Source organism: Siphateles boraxobius, unplaced genomic scaffold, assembly GCF_051911475.1.
Source record: "Siphateles boraxobius isolate OS27281-9 unplaced genomic scaffold, OSU_SipBor_1 22, whole genome shotgun sequence".
NCBI classification, from domain to species: domain Eukaryota; kingdom Metazoa; phylum Chordata; class Actinopteri; order Cypriniformes; family Leuciscidae; genus Siphateles; species Siphateles boraxobius.
The window spans coordinates 29,435,041-29,450,697 of record NW_027508833.1 but is presented as its reverse complement, the minus strand read 5'-3'; the positions used below and the strand labels follow the sequence as shown (position 1 = coordinate 29,450,697).

Sequence of the window (15,657 nt, the reverse complement as noted above, 5' to 3'; positions counted from 1 at the left end):
TTTCTCTCTCTATTTCATAGAAGAGCTTCTACATTTCAAAGATTCTTCATGTTAAACTGTTTTCCTCGGGGCATGGTGGGATTTTGTGTGTGATTTCAGATGAGTGTCAGTCAGCATACGGAGGGCAGAGTGGAGTCAAGCTCCCACCAACCAGCGACAGAGATGTTCACGACCCCAAACGCTGGAGCACTGCATCAAGGTGTGTGTGTGTGTGTGATTTAAATTAATACGTCTAAATTGTTAGCTGATACATTAGTAATTGCATTCCTTGAAATGCCATAAACTGCTGCTGTTAGCAGTGTCATTTGAGTGCATTTCTTAAAGGGAGAGTTCACCCAAAAGTGAAAATAATATTACTTACTTCGCTCTCATGTCATTCCTATCTGTATGCTGTTACTTTTTTCTGTGGAACACAAAATTCGGCAAATAATCTTCATAAAAGTAGTCCGCACAACTCATGTGATGCATAGCAAGAGTTGTGAAAGCCATACGCTTTATGAAATTTACTGTTAGACACTGTTTCATAAAAATACTGAAAACCACCCTGCAGTGACTCAGTGAGCTGAACCTGAGAACCGACTGAGAATGGATCATTCAGTTCGATTTGTGTTTTGGATCAACCAGTTCATTAAAAAGAACTTATTCTAACAAAGAAAAGTTTAATCATTCAGGGACTAATGGTATAAATTTCAGTCTCTTCCTCGCTTAATGCTATCATATAGCTTCACAAGACTTTAAATATAGTGAATATAGTTTTATGAACTGCTTTAATGGGGCTTTTTGTCTCTTTTGTAGCTTGATAGAAGTAGTAATTACAAACGGTCATTACATGTAAAATACTTATGTGAAGATTCTTCAAATATCCTTTTATGTTCAAAGGGAAAAAACAACAGCATATAGCTTTAGAAAAACCTGAGGGGAGTAAATAATGACAGGATTTGTATTTTGTGAACTATCCCTTTAAACTCATGTCAAACATATAACAAAAGGGGCATGCGGTCCATATAAGCTGCGAATGCTCTCCATACCCAAGCCATATGTGGACTCGCTAATTAATATAAACACTATAAATTACGATAAATTGCTTTGTTTGAGGTGTACCATAAAGCGTACATGATAAAATGTTGGTAATATGTATGTAACTGTCTGCCATTTGTTTATTTGCCAAACAATGGTAGTTTTCTTCGAATCTGCTAGTTTTGGGTAAGCGTATCCACAAAAGCTTTGGCGCCCACGCTCTCGTTATGTATCGTTAGTGTTGTCCTGCGTTCTCATTGGTTTTCTGGAAAATGGGGGATTTGTGCAGGGAAAGCTGTCCGCGAATCGCTCACCCAAGCGGAATAAACAGCCAGATCTCGATCAATGAAAATCACATTGTTTTTGATACAAAACTAACTAGACTGAATCAAAAGAACATACATTTTCATAGTATTTCATTTTCTCCAAAGGGAAATTAATTTTTTCAAAAACTTAGTGTTAAAGACAGACATACTGTTAGGAGACCTACTGTATCTATCCGGGTTTGTCAATCGCTAGTGTATGCTTATTTCTTATTATAAACCCATCCATTTTTTGACATAACGTGCCACCCTGCATACTGAGTTAAAGAAGTCACAGCTCGCCACTGCGAGAGATATTTTAAGCAAACACCCATTCTAACTGTGTGTACTTTATCCAAGTTTGGCCTGGAGCATCACAATATGGGTGTAGAGTGGATGTGTGTGTGTTACATGAGGATTGTCCTATTGTCTTATCCTCTCTCTGCTTCCATCGCTGCTGACGGAGGGACCATTGACTCTGTGCTGACTGTCTTTCTTTCTGTCCCACTTAAGCTCCCTCGATCTCCTTTAAATCCTCCCTCTCCCGTCAGCCAGTTACGAGTGGACGGCCCAAAGAGGATGGGGTGGGATTAAAGGGTTTTTAAAACATAAAATAAGGAGTGTGGGGTAATTTGGCAGCCTGAATCCCAGTTTACAGGCCTGCACTGCTACACGGCCGGATGCAAGACATCAGAGGGAGATGCTCCCACCCAGATAAATAGCAGTCAAGAGAGAGAGGAAATCCTCTTCTCATTTTTTCCTTTTTATGTTTGTTTTTTTGGAGTTTTTAAAATTCTATTTAACCAGACTAATCTGGTCTCCGATGAAGTTTTATTGTTCTTTATGCTGAGCCAATAAGGCTTAGAGACACTGATTCGAGCCTCATGCCTGCATTGTGCTGGCAAAGAAAAAAAGATCGGGAGAGTGAGCGAGAGGAGGAGTACAATGACTTGGTGGCATCACCGTCGGTTGTACTAAATCCAGCCCTGTGCAGGGAGAGAGGCAAAGATGCGGATGTCTGGAAAACATCCCGAGTCTGACACACATCTGTTAATGTATCCTTTTATTCTCTCACACACACACACACACTCAGAGAGACACACTCCAGCTCTTGGAATCGTGACACTTTTTGCATCTGAGAGCATCTGTACATGTGTAGCGATGTGTATGTGTTTGTTCGCTTGTTTGTATGGTGTGGGCTGCGCCCCGTAGGCCTCTTTTTCTCCTCCTCCCTCGATTCCTTGTAAACGGCGTGCATCACTAAAGGAAATAGAAAAACCACAGAAATTGGACCCCATCTCCATCGCCAGTCGCCGCAGAAAAACCCAAATCGCACAGCGCACAATACGACTGATAACATTCACGCAGTCTTACACGCTTGCTGGATTTGACGGCACGGCATACGGTGGCAGCGGTTCGTGTTTTTTGGAATACCCATGAATCCCTGGGAAAGGCCTGACTCCCACACATAGCCGCTCTATGTTGACTTGATGCTGTGTGTGTGATCCAGGCCTGTTTGCTGTGCATGCTAGTACACTGAACAGGATGCAGAAGACTAGAATATATCCATACAGCATTCACTGTTAATCTGATCGAATGGGGTTAGAGAGATTTCTTTGCTCGTATTTTTAGTCATATATGAAAAACTTGATTCCACAGGAATAGGGCTGCAGAAACGTCGACTTCTGAGGCTATGGATGACCTCTCTAACACCCTGACAAGTCATCGCACCTGGCCCTGGAAACACACAGGTGTGTTCTTTTGAATGCAACTCCGTTTAAGTAAATACTGCTCTCAAAGTAGATACAAAAGTAACAGGGTTGAATGAGTACATTGTTCTCAGTATTTGGATGAAGGCGTACAGCTTGTTTTTCAGCTTTATTGGCATAATTTATCGAGTGACTGTGTGTTTCACACAGAGCTCTACTGCTACAGATAATTCCTTCATTAATGCCCTGAGAGTGATATCTTCCCCTCTGTTTTGCCCTCTTAAAAATAGGTTCAAGTTGACTGCCTTTTTTTCTGCTTGTATTGTACTTAGCTAATCATCCTAAAACATGAATGTTTTATCCTTTTCTGTCCACAGAATAATTAAACTTTTTTTCCCCATACATATTTATTGGACAGTACAGACTGTAGGCTATTACAGACATTTACATCAGCATTTTAATACATGCATAATCCTGAATGCTAATGGCACAGTCATAATTTACCATGGAGAAACCCTCCTCCAGTTGAGCCGCAGAGGATGCTTGAACTCCACACTTCCGCCCACTCGTACATACAGTGCACTTGCTCAAGATTACTGAGTGATTGGTGCTCAGGCTGATCACCTGATTCAGGTGTGGCGGTAGAAAGGTGCTGCTGTGACACTCAATGTGTCGGCAAACAACTTTTTTAAGACTTTAATGTGATGCTCACTTTACTTGTAACATTTGTATGTGAGTATTATTTTCTTAAGTTTGAAATTTTTCTCTCTCTTTAGAAATCAACCTTGTTGACAGGAACACACAGGTATTGTTTTAAATTTTGATTTTAAATTTTAAATTTTTGTATTATTGTATATTTCTTATTTTTGATGATGCACTGTGTTGTTAACTTTATCTCGGAGTATTATTTACAGTCCTATAACTGATGAATGTTGACAAAATATTATCTATTTATTAATATAAATACAAATATTTTGAATAATTTATATTACTGCAGTTATGCTGATAATTGTAATAATTATAGTCTTATTTTTTACTTATAGGTGCCTGAGGAGGGGAAACTGAAAGTTATTCATTTTGGTTTAGTCTAAATTAGTACAATCAATGCTATTAATAGATATAAAAAATATTTTAAAAAACTGTTTAAATGTGCTTAAACTATAAAACTACTTTCAAATAAAACATATTTTTGCAATTCTTTTGATTCTTTTGATTCTGTTTTAATTATTTTTATAGCTTGCACAGTGTTTGTTAAATAATTTCTTGTCACACTGTATCTTGGAAAAGAGGTCTTAAGATATGGTTTATTGCAAGTACTGTACATCCTTGTTGAGTGCATATATATATAAAAAACAATTTAAACCTACTTTTCCATGGTTATTCCTTTTTCTGTTACATATACTCCCTAACCATTCTGGCTCGTGCCAGTCACGATCACATTATCAGAATGGATGTTTGAAACCGCTTTTTTTATTTTAGTAACACTTGACTTTCTTTGAGCATGGTGGCACAGAGGCCACACTAGTATCCCTGTTCTAGATCACAGGATCAGTGGTGCGGCTTGTGGGCTGGGTTTAATTCTCCACCTGTTTGGTGTATGAGATTACATGCAGAAGAAATGCAGAGGGGATACGCAGCGCGTCTCTAAGAGGAGGCTGCCGTTTCCCCCCACAGTCTTCATACAGCGGCCGTGTCAGAACTGTCGCCGACCTGCTCTCCGAACTTAATCTGACAGCACCCAGCCATCCATAATCCCTCACTGTATCGTAATCTATTTACTCTGCATTCTAAGAGGATTTTCTTTTCTTTTTTTTAAGTATATGTACAAGATATATAAATATGAATTTATGCTGGAATTGGAGGAAGGGTCAGGAGAGGAAGCTTTTGTGTTGCCACCTCTGTTTTTATGTCTGTCTGTTGGCTATTCTTTGCAAGTTTTAAGGACAAATCAGTACAGTTGTCACTGTATCATTTTGAAGTTTATTTTAAAACATTGCATATTATCTTTTGTAATGTATACATTGCCCTTGATTTGTGCATTAAAACAATCAGCAATTATGATGATTGATCTGACAACTGATTGAGTAGTTTTAAAGAGGCATCTGTTTTATTTGAATTATATTCATATTGTTTTTTTGTTTTTTTTTAAAAGTCTGGCCTCCAGTCACTGATTGTGTGCCAGGAACCATTTTCCACAGCTCAAACTTAAGCTTAAAATTTATAATCACACAGGATTATTTGAGATCACAGTTTTTCTGTAAATGACAACCTTGTAATCCTGTGTCGAGTCAAACTAAGAAAATGTTTGCATCAAACAAAATTTGATTGGCACATCATTGGGTTTGATAGATGATGAGTTTCTTTTACAACATCCAGAAGCATTGTTAGCTTCTTTTTATGAGATATGATAAGGGATCTGATCTGTTCTGATCATGTTTGTGTATTTTGCAGTATTACATCAGTCTTATCCATGAGGTCATTGAATTTACGCTTATAATATTCTCTTTTAATATTAATAATTTGAACTTTTTTTCTAATGTTTTAGAATGTACCAGTGCAGATGCTTTTTATGAATTTACCTGAGCAGCAAGGGCCTGGCTCTGCACAGTTCATCAGAGGTCTTTACATCTAATCTACACCACCAGATATTGAACAAATCTGCACAAACGAACAGCCATTCACTGTTAGTGTTCATTCCCTGAATGGTTGTGTAAGGAGAGGGCAAACTGGTTTTCAGTCCTCACCCTCCCTGTTGGATCAACAGCCAGAGAAAGTTCATCTGACTGGCATCTTTCAGACGGTGAGGTGATGTCACAGTCTGGACTCTTGCTAGGAGAAAAATGAACTTGACAAAATGTTCTCACCTCAATTAAGAGTTAATTAACTGTTCCTTTTTTAATTGCAGCCATTATCATCAATTATGTCACCACTGATTGCACTGTTTTGTCAACTAACACTTGACTGGTAAAATAGTATTAGATATACATTAGAGATCCTTTTCCAGTCTCTATCATTTTAAAACACTATGTCCCAGTTTCACAGACAGTGTTTAGATTAAGCCAGGAGAGGTACTAAATTCAATTAGGACGTTTAGACATTTGTTTCTGTCTTAAATTGTTTAAATTAATACATTGTTTGCTAACTGTTTGATTTGTAGGCTATATGTATATTTCTGAAATACATAACTTGGACACAGTCACTTGTGATAACAGATCACTCGACAACGATGACACTGATGGATTTTAAGATATGCCAGTGCAAGTTGCTTTCAGTTAAAACAGCTCAAAATGTGCATTTTAGTCTGGGACAAGCTTAAGCCAGGGGTTTGTGTTTATATTTATTTTGGATTTTCCATATAAGGAAAATCATTCAATATCAATATTTTCCATTATATATATATATATATATATATATATATATATATATATATATATATATATATATATATATATATATATATATATATATATATATATATGTATATGTATATATATATATATATATATATATATATATATATATATACACCAAGTAGTTACTATTTACCTTGCACCATAATACATGGGAGTGAATAACGTCTGCAAAAAAGTTTTCAAATCATTTTAAACCAAGGCAGTTTTTGTACAAATGTCACATTTTTTATTATTTCAGCAAAACATAAGTCATTTTTAGTGTTAAGCCTACTCGGCTTGACTCAAGCAAAAATATGCCTTTTTGTTGAAAAGGTCAGAATATTTTATACTTAAAAATAATGATGATAATAATAAAAATAAATGTATCGACTTAGAGACGCTCCTTTGTATATGTTGGGGTTTTTTTGTCACGTGGCAACACAATGGTTTCCTGCATGTTGTTTACGTCACACTGACTTTATATTTAAAATATTTGTCAATTTAATTTCAGCTTTTTAATGAGACTTTTTGTAGTATTCCGAAGATATTAGCTCTCAGCGCAGACATTTCTGAATGTAGCCTAGGCCCCACAAAAAACAAAAACAAACCAAAAAACGAATAAAACACTAATTAAAACGCTCAACAAGAACGGTTTTGCAACACAAAAAAAGGAGCTTTCGTTGTCCTAAATATCTTTTTTTTTATGCCGAGAATAAGTTTTAGTTTATTAGGGGCTAGGTATCTGTAGCTATAACCTACCTAAATGGTCAGTTAATGATTTAAATGATAAAGTTATATATGAGCTCAGCAAGTGTCCATCCTGACAGCCATAATGTCATCTGTTCCTAAGACCTCAGCGTCAATGCTAGGAATAAATCCCTCTGGTGGTTTTCCCACCCTCAGCGTTTCTTTAACTCACAGAGGCCTGGAGTCAGCATCTCGCCATCTCAGCAAACCCTTCGCTCATCACACTTCCGTTTTCCCATTAATGCTTTTGGTCGGTAATCTCTTTTACAGTTTTCACATGTAATAATATGGTGCCAATTGTGAACGAGCCGTCCCACCCGGGTGACATTTGGACACATGAGCATATCAGCAAGGCAAGAGTGGATTGCTTCGTACAGCAGTAATGAAAGCGTCCTATCCGCCTCATGAACTGAGAATTTTGAGGACATATTTCCAAATTTTGAGGACAGTTCATCAAATAATTCTTGACCGAGGGGAAGTTAGCTGCTTGGCTTTTTGCTGCAATAATTCGATTTCGTTTAGTTTAAACAATTTAACACCGTTTTAATAAATAAAGGAAACAATACTTGCAAGGAGCCATCTAAAAATAAAGTAGCCTAGCCTAAAGCTTTCTCAGTGAATTGTATATTTGAGTTGCCTACTCAAACGGCAGTGAAAGGCACATGCCTTCCAGGTAGAAACTGATTAAACAATATCTTCTGGTTGAGTAGCCTAAATGACAAAATGGTAGCCGAGATAATTTTCAAAACGGAAATTTAAAGTGAAAGCACAGCTTGTTTGTGTTACAGTAAGCGAAATTTCAGATCAACATGTTAAGTGAGAGTCTAATCACCATTATCGTTTGTGCTCTTTCATTAAGTAAAATCAGACAGATGTCAAGCTTAAACTAACATGTGACCTATAGGCCTAGTCCCTCTTACATGTTTTACCCAAATTCTCACCTCGGCTTGCATATAACGTTTGCTTTGTTGTTCACTTTGATAGCTGTTAATGCACCTGCTGCCAGGCCTTCAATTTTAAAAATCATTCCATTTCAAAATAATGAAAACTGGATAACGTGGTTTTTGAATGTGAGTGCTTAAATGGCCGATGACGTTAGATGTTATTAAATTCAGACCTTTATGATAGGCCTATACAGCCTATCGGTTATAATCTTTCGCCTTGACAAGTTTATGTAAGAACGAAATGTCTAATGTCTGAAGACGGGAGCTTTATTTAAGCTAATTCGGTTATTTATTTTATCGGGGAAAAACCACAGATGTTTGTTATCAATAGTGACCAACTCTGTGAAGTTCATGGACATGAAATCACCTCTCCAGAATCATGCCAGCGTCAGTTGAAAGTGTTAGAACGAACAGGCCCTATGTTTTCTCTCTCATCCCTCGGGCTAAAGCAGGTGCTCCACGCGAGGGCGTGTCCGAGCTCCTCAATTATTCCCCAGGAAGACAGGACGCAAATGTTTGTTTAATGCAAATCTTACAAATCCATTCATGTTTATGTAGTGTCGCTGAGCTGCGGTGGCGTCTCAATGCGAGCACAGTAAAACAAATAGGCGTAATGTCCTTCTGCGCAAGGTGTTGATTCAGCTGCCAGGTCAACATCAATAATTACCACACAAAAACACTGAAGCTGATTAAAGTCGTGCGAATGGGTTATTTTATTATTAGCCTATGCTACTAACGAAATTGTTCTGGAAAAAAAACACATAACATGATATTCATTGAAACGTCGTGTAGCGTGTATCTAATGCGCATTTATTTATCATATGATAAAAATGTGATAGGGCTATAATAAATATGACAGATTTTTGTCATTAATTAGGACTTAAAATAATGCAGGCCTTCCTGTGGTGAGACATATAAACAATTTACAACCTGTGCACATTCTTCTATCCGCTGCTTAATCAACCAAAAAGAAACTTTTTCTGTTCGAACCATAGACTGGTTCGAACACGTTCATCTAAACAGCTTTGCCAGGCGGGCCCTTGTTTTTCTCGAGCTATTTCTTTAATGGCCCGGTGCCTGACGGCTGCCTCCCTCCCGCTTTTGACCCATTAACCCAGACCCACCCACGTCATTACCGAATCAGAAGAAGCGATATCGCTCCGGGTTATTTTGGCGAAACGCCCTTGTGCTCCAGAGCGCGCGGAGATTCTGCTGGGAAGCAATTATCGCGAGCGCATTCAATTACAACATGATCAAATGCGTTAATAAATATTTAAGAAATTTTGCGGTTCCGTGGCCTTTATAACAATTTAGACAAAAAGACCTTCAAACGATTGTGTGTTTTCTAAAGCCCAACTGAATATAGGCCTAGTTAAAGTCCACGGTTTTGAATTAATCAATTTTACACCACTGCATACTCAGTTGTAGCATCCATTTCCATGGCAAATAACCGATTTATTGAGCAAAAACTTAATCCTTTCCACGTGAAAAAAAAATGTAGTCAGTAACATGTGGGTTTTCACTCACGCCCTTAAAATCCTCACAGTCCGATAGAAATAAATCAATGTTCATCAAGTTCAGTGCAGATAATCATTCAGCTATACAGATCACTGGTTAAAAAATAAATAATGTTGTATTGGCCATGTAAAAGTTGTTCTAAAACCAAAATGCATCCCGGATCTCACGAAATAAATAAAACTGAGGTGCGTTTATTGTACTTTTTTACTTATTTATTCGTTCGTTGAGAGTTGAAAACATTTGCACCAATAGAGTAAATTTCGGGTGTTAAAATCGGACATATCCCAGTCAGAAGTCATGTAAAAATTCTGGTAGTTAACTGATCTTTATTACGGATATGAATGTAATGATCTGCGCTTGCAGTACATTCAGCATTTCACTGGCATTTGGGAATTCATCCTTAACCACATTTTTCATCCACATGATTTTTTTTTCTCGGTTAGAGCAATTAGAAGTCAAGTGCTGTTAAATGCATCCAACAATTTTAATCATGCCCGTGCTCTTTCACCGCAACAAATCTTCAAATGCTAGTTTACCTAATGGAATATCACAGCCAAATATTCCCCGCTTAAAAATGTCCAACGTATAATTAAGATGATTTTTTTTTCAAAATTTAATTTTTTCCCCCCACATGATGTTCTCAATATAAAATCCTATTTATTTTTTCAGGGTAACAAAAATTGGTTTTCAGTATATCAAATAAGTCCAGCGGCCAATTCTTGATCTTTGGATTATTTGGGAAAAAGATTTACATAAAGTCGTTTCAAAGTCTTATTAAACCATTTGAAATCCAGTAACACCAACTAAATATGGTCAATGTAACTGACCCAAATACATATGTACAAAATTCAGCTCCGTGAAGCTGACTAGAATCTGTCATCCTAAAAAATAACCATATTTAGAAAACGAAACAGCTGTACAAGGTTTGAGAGGTGGAGGTAAAACGGTCGCTGAGCGTTCAGTGTCCCGTGTAGAAAAACGATAATCCAGATCAGGCAGGAGAGTGACGCGAGTTCGGCGAAACACTTCAGAACCAGAACTCTGACTCGTCGAGTAAATGTAATTAAGTCTCTTCAGTGACAAAAAAGGTAAAACTAGCTTTCATTTCATTCCACAACTTTGCCATTTTCCCCTTTCTTATCACTAAGGGGGAGGGGAGGGGGACGAACATCTAACTATTCTGTTAAAATCTGCAAGTCCATATATTTTTTTTTCCTTAAACTCAGCACACTATTAAAACAGAGAGATTGTGAAAATGGAGGGCATTTAAAAAAAATAAAATCAGATCACAAGACTTGGAACCTCCAGGATGCTTGGTCTTTGTAGTCCAAACAGTCTGTAGTGTTGAAGTTGAGCTTCCAGGAGGAGGCTGTTTGCTCCTTGTAATCCAGGCAGTCAGAAGAATTGAAGGCCAGGCCAGTGCCACTATAGGCCTGGTGGTGATGGTGGTGGTGATGTCCTGAGGACTGGCTGATGTGGTGGTGGGGGTGCGTGGACATGGATGAAGCTGCCATGGGGCTGAGCTGGTGAGGGTGGTGGTGAGAGTGCATGGGGGCCAAATAGGAGCCACAGTCCACCCCACTGAAGTAAGAACCGGAAGGAGTCGGGTAGCCCTGGCTGTAGCCGGTGGTCTGGTTGTAGGGCATGGGGTAGGAGGAGCCGGCCGTGCCTGAGACGGAGCGCTGCATGCAGGAGGTGTTTGAGGGAGCGACGGGCTCCGGCAGGGAGACGGACGGGGGTGCGGAGCCTGGAGAAATGGCAGGGCTCCAGATTGAGGAGACAGTACTGATAGAGGTAGAGGTGCTACTGATGCCTGTGTTATTGGTGGTGGAGGAAGAGGAGGAGGAAGAGCCAGCACTGGAGACTGCCGGAGGGGTGAACTGGCCGCTGCTCTCGGAGCCTGTGCTCTCCCGGGTGGGCGAGGATTTCTTCTTTGCAGGCCGAGCTTTAGTGCTGCTGCCACTCTGCTGCTGCTGACGACATTTAGCACGACGATTCTTAAACCACACCTGCAGGACGGATAGAGGAAACAAAAACACGTCAAATGCACTGTTTTAACAACACCTTTAAAAATAGATGCACATCAAAAGAGGACAGCACATGAGTCCATTACGCCTAATACACACACGCACACAGAGCCCCATTAAATGATTATGGAGACCTTCGTGCATGGCTGAAGGACATGTTGGAGAGCCATTGTGCAATATCAGAGTGGAAAATAGCTAGTTATTAGCAGTTCCTGGCTTTAATTTGCATGCAGGGCCTTTCTGCTTTACTGTGTGGATCTAATTTCAGTGCTTGTAGACGACTGGGTGATAGCAGCCTATTGAGTTTCTCCGCAGAGATGGTAATTCAATAGTGGAAGGAGGGTCTGACCGTGTAAAGCGTTTTGTTTCATGCGCTTATTAAGAGCAAATAAAATTTCTTGGGAAATTGACGGAGGGTTGCTCCTTTAGGCCTCGGATCACTTCAGAAAAAGCATTATTTGCATGAAAAATCCACAACGGACTGTGGGAATTTAACATTTCCTCATCACTGGTATTTACATCAAAATTAATGAGCATTTTAAAATCACAGTGATCTGGGAAACACCTTAATATACTTGGGACTATATGGCCACATGTCCTCAGTGCAGGAATATCAATTCAAATTGCACTAACAAATGCTCTGAACACTACTTTGGTTTGGAGATTACTAATTCAAACGTAATTTATACAAATTATCTCATGCTGCATAATACATAAAAAAAGAAAACAGACAGAGGAGCAGAAATCACCTACCAATTAACCCTAGTTCTGTAATGGCTGTACAACTAGGCTGACAACCAAAATGTCAAACATGCACCTAGGAGTCTATAATAATAATAATAATAATAATAGCAATAATTGTAATCATTACAAACTACTACGAACTTTTAAGAAAATCAGTAGGGGGAGCAGCTGAGCATAAAGCACATTAACGAATATTTAGGGAAAGTTGTCATACTTGAACAATTGTTTTTTCTAAAGGAACAATTTAGTCTATTTTGATTTTTTCCCCCTCCAAACATTTAGTGGTTACATGTACCTGAACTCTGGACTCAGGAAGGTTGATCTTCAGTGCCACCTCCTCTCTCATAAATATGTCCGGATAACGAGTTTTGGCAAAGAGCGATTCGAGAATGTCAAGCTGTGAGCGCGTAAATGTCGTTCTTTCCCGCCGCTGCTTTCTGGGCGTCGCTGGGGGAAATAAAAACATGTCAAAAGAGTAACTACACAGAATACATATATTATGATTTTTTAAAATGTAGCATTGCAAGGAGCTTCAGTAAATTTCCGGAAATTAAAGTAATTATATTTTATTATTTATGGGCTACTTTAAAGCGCTTTAAATTATTAGAGATTTTGCGGGTTATGTGTAGCCTACGTGTATATAGTCATATAGACTACACACATATATAAATAAATAGGCTAAATAATACATTGAGCATAATAGGGACAATAAGGCCTTTTTAAACATCGAAAAAAGCGCTTAGACAATGTCAAGAATTTCAGTAAAGCTTTAGCCTATTGAAAACAGTCTCTAACAACTTAAAAAATAGACAAAAAACACAGACGTGATTCTTGCTTAAAAAGCGCTGTGTTAAACACGGGTCTTCGTAGGCTACACGTAAACTGTGTTATTGAAGTACCTGGGTATCCGACGGACGGGTGCAGGAGGTCCATGGCCGCTCCGCTGAGCCCCAGGCCGTTCATGGCGTAGGGGGGCTGTTTGAGGTATGACATCATGCTAGAGGCAGTCACGGGTCCCCCCAGATCTTGCCAATAGTTCGATTTCCCCCGATGTTGCAGTTTGACGAAGGACGGACCCGATTTAAGTTACTGAAATGTGATTGTAATAATATTAACAAAATTTGTTTCAAAAGGAAATAAAAAGTATGAAAACTGCAAAGTAAATTAAATAGGTGTCAATAAGAACTGAACAATTATTAGAGAAAATAAGGTAGCCTATAAATAAGTGACAATCTAATTGGTTTTAAATCATACAGAAAACGTATCTATTATGGCTACCTTTTTCGACGATGATGATAATATAGCCTACTACTAGGCTTCTAATAAGGAATTTAAAACGAAAAACAGCACAGTGCTGAAAACTGATACCAGGATGCTTGACGTGAATCAAAAGTATTATTGTATTTCTAAATATTTCTACAATTTGTAGAGTTTTGGCTGAAATATGCTTACAAATATAAAGTAGCCTAGCCTATAAATAGTCCCCATTTTCGCACATCTCCTACATAAAAGACAAAGCATTTAAAATATTTTGTAAGATTTAGCTACATTTATTTTACATTCGTTTTTTTGTAATGATTTACATTTTAAATACGGCTCTGCAGATTAGCTATATCGTTACAGGGCATTTAAGACTAAATCTGTGCAGTTTAAAAGTAGCCTACTTATCAAAATAATTACAAAACTTAGAGGCCTAATAAACATGGTCTTCAGTGTCACACTTAATTTAGCTTTGTGTAAAAAAGGCGTAATAGAAAATGTTTATTGTTAATTATTTAAATAAATAGTTGAAAATTACATCTTTCAAAATAGGTAGTTAGGATAAAACAGAGACAGGCTACTTCTAGAAGACATATACTCATCACAGTCTTGTACCATTAAAAAAAACGTATCGTATTGCCATTAACGCGTCGTAGTATTAATTTTGTTAGTCGTTCAATTTTTAACCAAATGTAGGAGCTGACTGGTTATCTAGTGGAAATGAATGTGGATGGGCCCCGTGCTGAGAGAACCGAGCCATTTAGAGTTTTGTGTATTCCAATCTATTCCTTGCTTATTCTTTACTATGTAAAGAATGGTTATAAAGAACACATCTACGTGCAAATTAACTCAATTACAATGCAGATTAGGCCTCAGGGGAAACACCTTCATTTCTTGGCCTTATCACCAAAATAAATTAACAAAAAAACAAAACACGCCTCTCCAATTACTCTCCAAGTGAGCCGGCTTAGGCTGTTCTATACAGCGGCGGTGAGATGATCGGTGCAAAAATGCTCGTGTTCAATTCAAACATATACGGCTTGCTACTTTTTAGATTGAATTCATTTTGAAACATTTGCTTCGAAGCGACTATGACAAATACCAGACTGTTTACTACGTAGGCTAACTTAAACACACCACTGACGTCGGTATTGAAGAGGTCAATAAAAATAGAAAACTTTTTTTTATACTCCAAGAAAACCAAATTTGTCTAAATAGAACATCAGAAAACCAAATGTTGTGCAAACATAAAATAAGAAATTTTAACACTAACTGAAACTTGTATTAGTTTCGTTTTATGAAGAGTAGAACTAAAATTATGGGGGGAATAAATTAAAAGGCGCATTTGTTCTTACCTTTTTCAGAACCCTGCGTCCTTCTCCTCTCCTCAATATCTGCAGTCTGACAAGACGATAAAAATATCCACCAGTGGAAGAGTTCAGGAAGGCAAATCGACCGAGGAACCTCACCAAATAAATGTCGTCTAAAACTCCTCAAAACTGCCGTAATGTTGATATGGCGCACGTGTTTGGCGTTTAGCTGGACTTCTTGTAACCTATTGAGAGTGTGTTCCCGGGGTTTAAAACCAAATACATTAAACTCATTTGCTTTGGCTTTCTCGTTCGTGTCTGTCACTAGTTTAAGGTGATTGCTAATGTAGACGGATGGAGATTGATCACCTTCTCCTAACCCTGCCTCTCTAAGAGCGTAGGACACCTGCAGATCCGCCCACTCCAGCCAATCACCGCGCATTCCCTGCTTGATTGACAACTGTAACAACCAGTCCACGGGCAGAACCTCTTTAAAGCCCCACCCCGCGCTTACTAGAGATATCAAGAACATGCACGGTCCAAATAAATCTTTAGAATTTCGAGAAGACCTAAAATATCCAGAAAAGTGTTGACAATACAGTTAAACATTTCCTAGAAATTGGTTGGTAAATATATTAAGAAATGGGCTTCATTTATGAAATTAAGGTAGGCTATAAAGCAGGCTAT

The 15,657-nt window shown here is 38.2% G+C and overlaps 2 protein-coding genes across 8 annotated transcripts in view; one reads left to right on the top strand and one right to left on the bottom strand.

Moving 5' to 3' along the window:
• The window catches only part of wdpcp (WD repeat containing planar cell polarity effector), a 116,193-nt gene extending 111,970 nt beyond the window's left edge, over positions 1-4,223 (top strand). For all 7 annotated transcript variants that reach the window (XM_077239581.1, XM_077239584.1, XM_077239580.1 and 4 more), the window contains 4 exons: positions 100-199; positions 2,979-3,070; positions 3,805-3,833; positions 4,072-4,223. In XM_077239581.1, the coding sequence (XP_077095696.1) occupies positions 100-199; positions 2,979-3,070; positions 3,805-3,833; positions 4,072-4,119 (269 nt within the window). In that variant the 3' untranslated portion in view covers positions 4,120-4,223. The remainder of the gene's footprint in view (positions 1-99; positions 200-2,978; positions 3,071-3,804; positions 3,834-4,071) is intronic.
• Positions 4,224-9,819: 5,596 nt separating this feature from the next.
• otx1 (orthodenticle homeobox 1) lies at positions 9,820-15,337 on the bottom strand. Its single transcript, XM_077239523.1, has 4 exons — positions 15,016-15,337; positions 13,300-13,489; positions 12,696-12,847; positions 9,820-11,638 (listed from the first exon to the last, which is right to left on the bottom strand). Exons 2-4 carry the CDS (start codon positions 13,394-13,396, stop codon positions 10,916-10,918), a joined length of 972 nt encoding a protein of 323 aa, XP_077095638.1. The 5' UTR covers positions 13,397-13,489; positions 15,016-15,337; the 3' UTR covers positions 9,820-10,915.
• Positions 15,338-15,657: the final 320 nt, after the last annotated feature.